At 41.3% G+C, this 11,642-nt stretch overlaps 1 protein-coding gene across 1 annotated transcript; it reads right to left on the minus strand.

Moving 5' to 3' along the window:
- Positions 1-2,869: 2,869 nt before the first annotated feature.
- Positions 2,870-6,322, minus strand: LOC138872599 (uncharacterized). Its single transcript, XM_070150904.1, has 5 exons — positions 5,602-6,322; positions 5,473-5,528; positions 5,077-5,405; positions 4,150-4,696; positions 2,870-3,283 (listed from the first exon to the last, which is right to left on the minus strand). Exons 1-5 carry the CDS (start codon positions 6,320-6,322, stop codon positions 2,870-2,872), a joined length of 2,067 nt encoding a protein of 688 aa, XP_070007005.1.
- Positions 6,323-11,642: the final 5,320 nt, after the last annotated feature.

The raw sequence follows: 11,642 nt of genomic DNA on the forward strand, positions 1-11,642 counted from the left end.
TATGGAAGGCTCGACAGCTGAATCAGTCACCACTATTGCTAGCTCCTCAGACTAGCCAACAGAGATAGTAGCTTTACCCTTGAACTTTGGTTGTCAGCTCCCTAGAGATGGTACCGTGAGAAAGGATTCTTGGCCTTTACTTCCACGTAATAATGCCTCGGCTCCACTTTGTGATCCTTGAAGTATTCTGTGAAGTTTGAGTACGGATAGGATATTTCACCCTTCTAGACAACTAAAGATATTGGTGGACATGATGGCACCAACATTAATCAGATACCCAGCTATAATGGATGGCACCAAAACTGCATGGGGAAGTGAAAGGACGTTTTCATTGAGGCATGGATCAATACGGCTACACACGAACGTCTTCCACCCTTTTTCTTCAAGTTCAGGATGGCTCAGACTATTGGAACCCCTGTAGTGAGCCACGAAGGTGTTGACCCTTGGATTGCTAGAATCTTAGCTAGCCACAGGCGAGCTGCATGACCTATAGCTAGCTTCTTCAAATATTGCATTGCCTCTACTTCTTCAAACTCCACATATGAATTTAAGGCACATGAGTCGAAACAGATCTTTAGATTTCGGACTTTAGTCACCTTGGTACCCTTTTTTATGTGAGCAACGTTGACGTAGAATTCTTTTACCAAATGCTCATTTGTATCTAAAACACTATGGGTGAACCACTTCCAACATTTTCGCTCCTGGAATTGTCTAAGGACATCGGGGTTGTGCTTGTTTAAATCTTTCATAAGGAATTGTCTCTCAAGAGTGAGCGATCTCTGTGACCACCACTCTCTGAATTTAGCAAAGGCATTAGCATTGTGAAATTTGTCCTCCCATATTTCTAGCCTCCTTAAAATCTCTAAACCTCCCACTGTAGTATCGCCCCCTCTACTATCATCTAGGACATTATCATCATCGTCTAAATTGACAGGAGTAGGTGGAGCATGTGAGGAAGAGGGCTCAGAATATTGACAGCCCTCTTTCGAACCTTCAATTGAACTGGCAGCGGAAGATGACTCATCTACCAAATGAAATCTCCCCCAAATTTGTGTGATTGGACTTCCGACTATGCTTGCACGGAGTTACCCTCACAAGCTTCCCGGAGAGGACATACTCACTAGTCTCAGAGGTATTAGGGGCTCAATTGGATGTGACTTTCTTAGTTATTTCTCTTTGGATTTCTAGAGGAAGGTTACTTTTGCCTCGACCCCGGCCTCGGGAGGGTTCTGCCCTCCTTTTTGATATATCTCCTTTGCCACGTGATCGAACTATTGTTTGCAACACATAAGTAATAGAAATCAATTAGAATTGAAGCTCATAATGTATACAGAATCACTGTTCAAATTTGCAGGAAAACAGTCTCAAAGGGGCAGTGTGGACTGCACAAAAGTGAGTGTGGCCGCAAAATGTCCAATGCGGACCGCACAAAAGTGAGTACGACCGCAAACTGCCCAGTGCAGACTGCACAAAAGTGAGTGTAGCCTCACAACTAAGAGTGCGGACTACACAATTCTGACTGCGGTTACACAGCCCTAAGTTCAGACTACTGGGGTCTCTAATGTTTCATCAGTGCGGACCACACAAAAAAGAGTGCGGCCACACAAGTCCACTGCGGACAGCACAATATTTAGTGATGCCGCACAAGTCAGTCACACAACTTCCCTAACTCAGAGAGATGCGGACCGTACAAAAGTGTGTGCAGCCTCAAAGGTTGCAGTGCAGACTGCACAAAAATGAGTGTGGCCGCACAATTTGAATGTTATGGGTAGTGACTTAGGGTTCATGCAACGTTTTCACAATTTAGACATGGTTTGACCAATTAAACATGTTTGGCTACTTACCCATGCCCCAATTAAAATCTAATACGTTACCCATATGATCTAAGTAAGAATGACCAACTATTGACATATTTAGGAATGAAATTAACTTTAGACAAACAAACTAAGCTAAGAACATATGAAAAAAAAAAATCTAAAAAGGAACGAGCATACCAGTAAGGAGTGATGTAGGTGAGAATCTAGGCGATGAAATCTAAAAGAGTTAGAGCTACTGGAATGCACTGTAGTTGCTTAGGGCGTTGGGAGTTCAGGGGTCATAAAGTGTAAAACGAAGAGAAAGGCTCTATTTATATTTTTGACTCATCGGGCCCACAGTTTTACTTGAGTGCCGCTGCATAATTTTGATACGGTCCCCACTCCTTACCTGCTCCTGTGAAGTCTCGCTGAAGACCGCAAAAAGTGAGTGCGGACAAAGAATTAGTACGGACCATACAAAAATATGTGCGGATATAATTTATTAAGAGCTTTTTCCAGGGCAAACATCAGAGACTATGTATTTTTGCCCTTTTAGTTGTGCGAACGCACACAGAATTATACGGCTACAAGGTGGTTGTGCGGTCCACATAATTTTTGTACGGTCCATACTGTTGTGATACTTAGCCAAATTTTCATGCACATTCCCTACAATGCTCACTCATTCCTGCATACACTTCAAAACTAGTTAGCACAAAATAAAGCATATCTAATCTAAAGAAGAAAACCAAGAAAAAAAAGACACATGGGTTGCCTCCCAATAAGTGCCTAATTTAACATCGCGGCATGACACATATTACCAATTATTTGAAATGGAGAACCGCCACAATGTGGACATCATCAACTTGCCAAGAAAATGTTTAACCCAGTGCCTATTGACTCTAAAAACCTCATGATTCTTATTTTTCAAACCTAGAGCACCAAAGGGGGTTACATTCACTACTTCAAAGGGGCGACTCCATTTAGATTTCAACTTTCCCGGAAACATCCTTAATCGGGAATTGAACAATAGCACAAGGCCGCCTTCTTTAAATTCCTTGTTGTGGATGTACTTGTCATGGAGGTACTTCATCTTCTCCTTGTAAAGGGACGAACTTGTGTAGGCATGAACAGAATTCATCAAGCTCATTCAAATGTGCCACTCTTAGATTTGCAGTGACATCCCACTCAAGGTTCAACTTCTTCAAAGCCCACATGGCCTTATGCTCAAGTTTTACCGAAAGATGGCATGCCTTCCCAAACACCAATCGATATGGAGAAATCCCAATCAGCGTCTTGTATGCCATCCTATAAGTCCAAAGAGCATCATCAAGTTTTCTTGACCAATCCGTCCGTTTGCCATTCACAGTCATTGACAAAATACTCTTGTTCTCCTGGTTGAAGACTTCAAGCTGTCCGCTTGCTTGAGGATGGTAGGGGGTCGATAATTTGTGAGTAACACCATACTTTGTGAGTAAGGTATCAAAAGCCTTGTTGTGAAAATAAGAACACCATCACTAATAATGGAACTTGGAGTACCAAACCTTGTGAAGATGTTCTTTTTTCAAGAATGCCACCACACTTCTAGCTTCGTTGTTGGGTAAAGGCACGACTTCAACCCATTTTGACACATAGTCCACAGCTACCAAAATGTAAGTGTTCCCACAAGAGCTCATGAACGGTCCCATGAAATCAATACGCTAAACATCAAAGATATCAATCTCTATAATGGTGGTAAGGGGCGTCTCATTCTTCTTAGAAATCCCACTGGCCCTTTGGCACTTATCATAATGCTTGACAAGCTCACTAGCATCCTTGTAGAGGGTAGGCCAATAGAATCCACAAGCAAAACTTTAGTAGCCGTTCTAGCCCCACCATGATGACCACCATACGGTGAAGAGTGGCAAGCCTCAAGAATTCCTATTTGTTCTTCTTTCGGCACACATCTTCGGATCACAAAATCGGTATATATCTGGAAAGATATGGCTCGTCCCAATAATAATCCAAGCAATCCTGTTTGAGATTCTTCATTTGGTTTGAAGAGAACTCATTCGATACAATGCCGCTCATAAGATAATTGGCTAAATCGGCGAACCATGGCATCTCGGTCTTGAAACGGCTAGGAGTTGCTCATCAGGAAATTAATAATTGATCTCAAGGTCATAATGTGGCCTCCCCTCCTCCTCCAAATGGGACAAGTGGTCCGCCACTTGATTTTCACTACCCTTGCGGTCTTAAATCTCTAAATCAAACTCTTGCAATAGTATCACCTACTACATCAACCTTTCCTTAGAATCTTTCTTGCTCATCAAATACCGAAGCGCCGCATGGTCAGTATGAACAATCGCCTTAGTACCCATGAAATATGGCTGGAACTTCTCCATAGAAAAACAATAGCAAGTAACTCATTTTCGGTCATTGTGTAGTTGACTTGGGCATCATTCATGGTCTTGCTAGAATAGTAGATCGGATGGAAGATTTTGTTGATTCTTTGCTCCAACACCACTCCAACAGCAACATCACTAGCATCACACATGAGCTCAAATTGCAAGCTCCAATCCGGTGCGGTGATAATAGGAGTGGTGTTCAACTTGAACTTAAGTAACTCGAATGCCGTCATACAATCTTCATTGAAATGGAACTTGACATCCTTCTCCAAAAGTTTGCACAATAGTTTCACCACCTTGGAAAAGTCCTTGATGAATCGGTGATAAAAATCCGCATGACACAAGAAGCTCCTCACTCCCTTCACGGATGTAGGGGGAGGGAGTTTGGAGATCACCTCAATCTTGGCCTTGTCGACCTCAATACCATGCTTTGAAATTTTATGGCCAAAGACAATGCCTTCCTCGACCATGAAGTGACACGTCTCCCAGTTCAACACCAAATTTGTCTCCTCACATCTAGGCAATACCATATCCAAATTGTTCAAACAATCTTAAACGAATTCCCAACCAAAGAAAAATCATCCATAAAGACCTCAAGAATGTCCTCCACCATGTCGGTGAAAATAGCCATCATACATAGTTGAAAAGTTATTGGTGCATTACACAACCCAAAAGGCATCTACGAGAATGCCAAAGTACCATAGGGACAAGTAAAAATGGTCTTCTCTCGGTCCTCATAAGCAATAAGGATTTTGTTATAACTGGAGTGTCCATCAAGAAACCAATGAAAAGCACATTCGACCAACCTATCGAGCATTTGGTCAAGAAATAGAAGCGGGAAATGATCTTTCTAAGTAACTTTGTTGAGCTTCCTATAGTCCATGCACACACTCCACCTGGTGGCAGTTCTTGTTAGGATCAATTCATTCTTGTCATTTGTTACCACAGTCATGCCCCCTTTCTTTGGGACACATTCCACCGGAGAGGTCCATGAGCTATTAGATATGGGGTACACAACCCCAGCATCTAACCACTTAATTATCACCTTCTTCACCACCTCTTGCATTGCTTCATTTAGCCTCCTTTGATGTTCAACAGAGGGTTTGGCACCCTCCTCCAAAATAATCTTATGCATGCAAAAGGTGGGGCTTATGCCTTGGATATCCACCAAAGTCCATCCAATTGCTCTTTTCATCCTTTGTAGAACCTCCAATGTGGACTCTACCTGCATGTTAGTTAAGCAAGAAGCAAGGATAACTGGTAAAGTAGAAGAAGGGCCGGGGAATTCATACCTGAGATGCGGGGGAAATGGCTTTAACTCCAAGGCAGGATGCTCCTCGATTGAGGGCTTTTTGGAGGAGTTTTCCGGTTTTCAAGATCCAAAGATAGCTTCCAGGGTATATAAGTGTACGACCCCATACCTTGCAATGCATTTATATAGTCCACATAGCCATCACTCTCCTCATTATCATCAAAGTTGAGCAAAATGGCTTCCAATTTGTCTTCAACGTTCATTGTGGCACTAGCATCATCAACAATCACGTCTGTCACCAAATCCACAAACGAACAAACTTCATTACTATTCGGTTGCCTCATTGATTTGCATACATGGAAGACCACTTTTTCTTCACCCACACGTAAAGTGAGCTCACCGGCTTTCACATCAACAAGAGCCTTCCCCATAGCAAGGAAAGGTCTACTCGAAATGATAGGCACATCATAGTGCACTTCACAATCCAGGATCACAAAGTCCGCTGGGAGGATGAACTTGTCAACTCGAACCAATACATCATCAATAATACCCAAAGGCCTCTTCATTGTTCGATCCGCCATTTGCAACCTCATGGATGTAATACCCAAAGTTTTGAACACCGAGTAGGGCATCAAGTTGATATTTTCCCCGAGATCACATAATGCTTTGGCAAAATCGACGCTCCTAATAGTGCAAGGGATTGTGAAAGTGCCCGGATCTTCGAACTTTGGAGCCATTGAGTGCACAATAGCACTCACTTGATGAGTCATCTTGATGGTCTCACAATTCATTGATATTTTCTTGGTTACCCAATCCTTCATGAATTTTGCATATCCCAGCATTTGTTCTAATGCCTCAACCAATGACACATTAATTGACAAACTCTTCATCATATCATTAGGCGTTTTGAATTGGTTTTCATTGTTTTTATTTGCAAGCCTTTAAGGGTATGGAGGAGGAGGCCTTGGCGTTGGTGACTTATCCTTTGGCACTACCGCTTCCGGCATGTCAATCACATGTTCCCTAGACGGGTTCACCTCTTCTTGTGTCCCCTCGACACTTTCACCTATATCAATTCCCACTTCTTCATTAGCTTGAACCATATTGTTTGGGATTTCATCTTCTTGAACCACAACATCTTCATCCACAATCCTTTTTTGATTTGTGGTGGTTGCATCTCCACCTTTTCCACTTGTAGTAGTCACGACCATAGCATGTCCTGTATTATTCCCACCCTTCGAGTGTGCCACTATGTCACTAGGTAGTGCTCCATTAGGACGATTGTTCAAAGCTTTCGAGATTTAGCCTAATTGAGCCTCCAAATTTTGAATAGAAGGGTTGTGCAAGGATAATTAAGCATTGGAGTCGGCATTCTTCTCCATCATTGATTTAAACATGTTTTTAATTCTATTCATCTCATTGGAAGAAAAGTTCGGGCCTTGAGAAGGATAGGGAGGTGGATTGCTTGGTTGTTGGAACATCGGGGGCCTTTGAAAACCTGACCCCCGGTTGTTGTTATTGTTCCACCTTCCTTGATTATTGCATCCCCAATTGCTTTGATTGTTGTTATCCCAATTTCCTTGATTAATCCAATTACCTTGATTTCCTTGATTGTTCCAATTGCCTTGATTAGGATTGCCACCACTCCAATTGCATTGGTGGTTTTTGTTGCTCCAATTACTTTGGTTCCCTTGTGACCTCCATTGTTGTTGATTTTGTCCTTGAGCATTGTTTCTTTGACCTTGATAATTGTTGATATATTGAACTTTTTCTTCTTTCTCATTGAACGAATCACCTTGATCATAAACACTATCATCTTGCATAAATTGTTCCAGATGGTTTTGCATTTGTTAACCTTATTGTCGTCTTTTGTTTACCATCATATTCATACCTTCCATTGCATGCACTTGTATCCACCATCTCATCAAGAATTTCACAAGCTTCGGCATAAGGCGTGTTCATGAAGTTCCCCCCGGTGAGTTGGTTAACCACACATTGATTAGTTGTGTTCATCACCCTGTAGAAGGTCTGTTGGATCATGGCCTCAGTCATATCATTGTTCAGGCACTCTTTAACCATGGTACGATATCTTTCCCAAATCTCGTGCAATGGCTCATTAGGTTCTTACTTGAAAGCAAGAATCTCATCCTGAAATGTTGCTATATGTCTCGAAGAGAAGAATTTGGAAATAAACTTCTCTGCCAACTCATCCCAAGTGTGGATGGAATGGTTAAGCAATCTCTCTAACCAGTCCAATGCCTTTACCCGTAGAGAAAAGGGAAATAGCCTCAACCTCAGCATGTCCTCAGAGACATATGTTTGCTTGCTCTCCCAACAAGTATCGACGAACCCCTCGAGATGCTTGTAGGCATTTTGATTCGGAGACCCGATGAAAAATTCCCGTTGCTCAAGTAGTGTAAGCATAACGTTGATGATTTGGAAGTTTTCTGCCCTAATGCGGAGTGATACTATATCACTTGCATAACCCTCGTTTGGTAATTATCGGTGGGCTACCACTCTTGGTGGAGGTGTGGGAGGGACGGGTATATTATCGTGAGGCGGGTGGCCTCATCTATTAGTTTGAGGTTCAAGAGGAACCTCATCCATTTGATTTTCGTCCACTTCCTACCCCAATGGCATATTTTCGATGGGAACATTTTTAGAGCCATTTTCGTGCCTAAAATCAATTCAAAAACAAAATTAGTGACTCGAAAGGAAAATAAGTCAAATCACAAAAACCTAGATATATAGCTAAATCTATTTAACTCTCCTGCAACGGCACCAAAAATTAATGTCGCCCAAACTCACACCACAATTATAGGTAGTGAGACAGTCGGAGCAATAATAAAACCCAACACGAGTCGGGGTCGATTCCTCAGGGAGATAGAAATGGGATTAGGTATACACCTAGTGTAATTGTATAATGTGTCTCAATTTGCACTTGCACATTTTTGTTGGTTGTATCTATTTCTACTTTAAACTATTGATTGCAATTAATAAACTAGAAGACAATATTTTTGGTTTTGGTTATTTTTAAAATGATAAAGGATCTAGGGTCGTGACTTCCACCTAAGTGGTTACCTAACATGTTGTAAACTCTAGGGCAAGATTGATTAGTCTGGGTCGTAATATAGTAATCACACACAATTACTCACTCTATACCTCTCGGTAGTTTGAGTGATTTTTCCCAATTTGGCTTTCTCAAGTCCAAATGAGTATTGCACAAATCAAGTGATATATGCTCAAGTCGGGTCTTAATATCTTTAGATTTGACCCTTTAATTGGGGCTATCAATTTCTTGAGTTCACCCCAATTCCTTATTAGCCAATTTTCCTAGACTTAGTCTATCTTTCTCAAGTAGAGACTAAGTCAAATAGGCATGAATCAATATTTGCAACCATTAATTCTAAAATTCAAGCATAAACAAGGCTAAGTATCACTAACACAATCACAAACAAGCTCTAAATTAAATACTCATTAAGTACCCCCACTAGGGTTGGACCACAACCCTAGCTAAAGATTTATCTACTCATAAGAAATAAAGAAATACAACAAGAAATTAAGATAGAATGCAATATAATTGATTAGAGAAAGAAAATCTTATGTTTAGAAGTTAATCTAGTATAAAATTTCTCAAAACAGTAAAGAAAACGGCCCAGGTGCACTTCTAAAAATTCAACTTAATCTAAAAATGACAAAAAACTATATTTATACTAAGCTGAAAATATCTGACAAAAATGCCCCTGCGAAGGTTATGAGGCCACATAATTCTGGTGCGGTCCGCATTCTTTGGAACTTGGGCTTCGAACTTCGGGGCTTTTTTGGTCCACATAAAAATGGGTGCGACCGACTTCTGATTATGCCACCACACAAAAATGATGCGGTTCGCACTCCCTGCTTTTGGACTTGAAACAACTCTCTGATTCTTCAATCCTGATGACCGCATACTAACGAATGCGACCACACTTGACCTCCTGCAGCCGTATAATTTCGGTGCGGTCTGCATACCTTCAGTTAGCCCAAAGACTACTCTCTGAATCTCCTCTCTGCGGCTGCATTAGAATTGTGTGGTCCGTATTACTGACCCTTTTTGCCCTGCTTTGGTTCTTTTTCACTTTTGACTCATTTATGAGTTAATGTGATGATCTGGCCGGTTGTTTCGGGAGACATAGCCGCATTCCCCCATTTCCTACTTCTTTTGTGTTCTTCAGCTATATTTTGACTTACCGGGCTAGTTGGTTCGGGTGCAGAGTGGCTTTAGAGTGAATTGAGACACTTAGTCTCTTAAGAGAATGATTAAGATGGATAAGTTGACTGGATGTTGACTTATGCGTAAACGATCTCGAATTTGAATTTTGATGGTTTCGTTATCTTTGCTAGATGATTTTGGACTTGGAGTGTGTTTGGAATGTGATTTTAAGGCCCGTGGTAGAATTAGGCTTGAATTGGCGAAAGTTGGAATTTTGGCAATTTTTGTTGGTAGTGGAGATTTTTGATATCAGGGTCGGAATTGAATTCTGGGAGTTGAAGTAGGTTCGTGGTATCATTTCTGACTTGTGTGTAAAATTTAGAGTCAACCAAATGTGATTTGATAGGTTCGGCACTCTAATATTGATCAGACCGCAGTGGAGGAAGGCTAAGGAGTGCATCCGCAATGGAATTATGTAGACCGTAGTGGAGGTTCAATGGGCGCTACATAAGCAATGTTTATGGTTTTATTTCACATCTTCGACTTTGGGAGCTCGGTGTGTGGCGATTTCTTGACGGATTTTCAAGAAATTTATCTGAGTAAAATATTCTAATTGGGATTTGGTTAATATACATGAATATATCATAGATTCCATCATCCGATTAGTGATTTGAGATGGAATTTGGGGAAAATCGCGAGAATTTCAAAAAAATGAATTTTTTGGATTTGAATGCCGATTCGAATTCGGATTTGAGTGAAACTAGTATGATTGATCTTATAATCAAATGGGTTTTCGGATTTTATGACTTTTGTGGATTTCGAGACGTAGACCCAGGACCACTTATGAGTTGACTTTTTGACTTTTGACCTAAAACTTAGTATTTTCTTATGGAATTGTTTCCTTTAGCTCATGTAGATTGTATTGAATTTTTTATAGTGTCCCCGCCTAGTGGGAGGTCCAGCTCAGCAGTAGAGGGGTCAACCTTTGACTTCAGTATCAGTTACTTCACCACCCGCTCAGCTAGGTTAGGGTGGAGGTCTGTCAGCTAGGGGTTACCCTAGAGGGGGAGGCCGATCAAGAGGAGGCCAGGCATATTTCTATGCCTCCCTATCAGACCTGATGCTATTGCTTCAGATGCTGTGATCACAGGTATTATCTCAGTTTTCCATAGGGATGCCTATGTATTATTTTATCCTGGTTCCACTTTTTCATATGTGTCGTCGTATTTTGCTCATTATTTGGATATGCCCCATGAGTCTCTTGTATCATCTATTTATGTATCTACGCCATTGGGCAATACTATTGTTATGGACCGTGTATATCGGTTATATGTAGAGACTATTGGTGGACTAAGGGTTGGAGTGGATCTGTTGCTGCTTAGTATGGTTGACGTTGATGTGATATTGGGCATGGATTGGTTGTCTCTGTGTCATTTTATGTTGGACTGTCACTTTAAAACAGTGACATTGGCTATGTCGGGGTTGCCACAGATTGAGTGACGAGGTTCGTCGGATTATGTTCCTAGTAGAGTGATTTTGTTCTTGAAAGCCCAGCGGATGGTTGGGAAGGGTTGTCTCTCTTATTTGGGCTTTGTTAGGGATGTAAGTGTAGAGACTCCTACTATTGATTCAGTTCTGGAGGTGCGAGATTTTTTGGATGTGTTTTTATAGACCTGTCGGGTATGCCGCCGTACATGGATATTAACTTCGATATTGATTTGGTGCAGGTCACTCAGTGTATTTCTATTACACTGTATCGTATGGCACCAGCAGAGTTAAAGGAATTGAAGGAGCACCTTTAGGAACTCCTCGATAAGGGGTTTATTCAACCTAGTGAGTCATCTTGGGGTGCACCAGTTCTATTTATGAAGAAAAAGGATGGTACCATGAGAATGTGTATTGACTACAGGCAGTTGAACAAAGTTACCATCAAGAACAAGTATCCTTTGCCTCGTATTGATTATTTATTTGACCAGCTTCAAGGAGTGAAAGTATTATCCAAGATTGATTTGAGGTCAGGG

The sequence above is a fragment of the Nicotiana sylvestris genome, chromosome 1 (assembly GCF_000393655.2).
Source record: "Nicotiana sylvestris chromosome 1, ASM39365v2, whole genome shotgun sequence".
Lineage (NCBI taxonomy): Eukaryota > Viridiplantae > Streptophyta > Magnoliopsida > Solanales > Solanaceae > Nicotiana > Nicotiana sylvestris.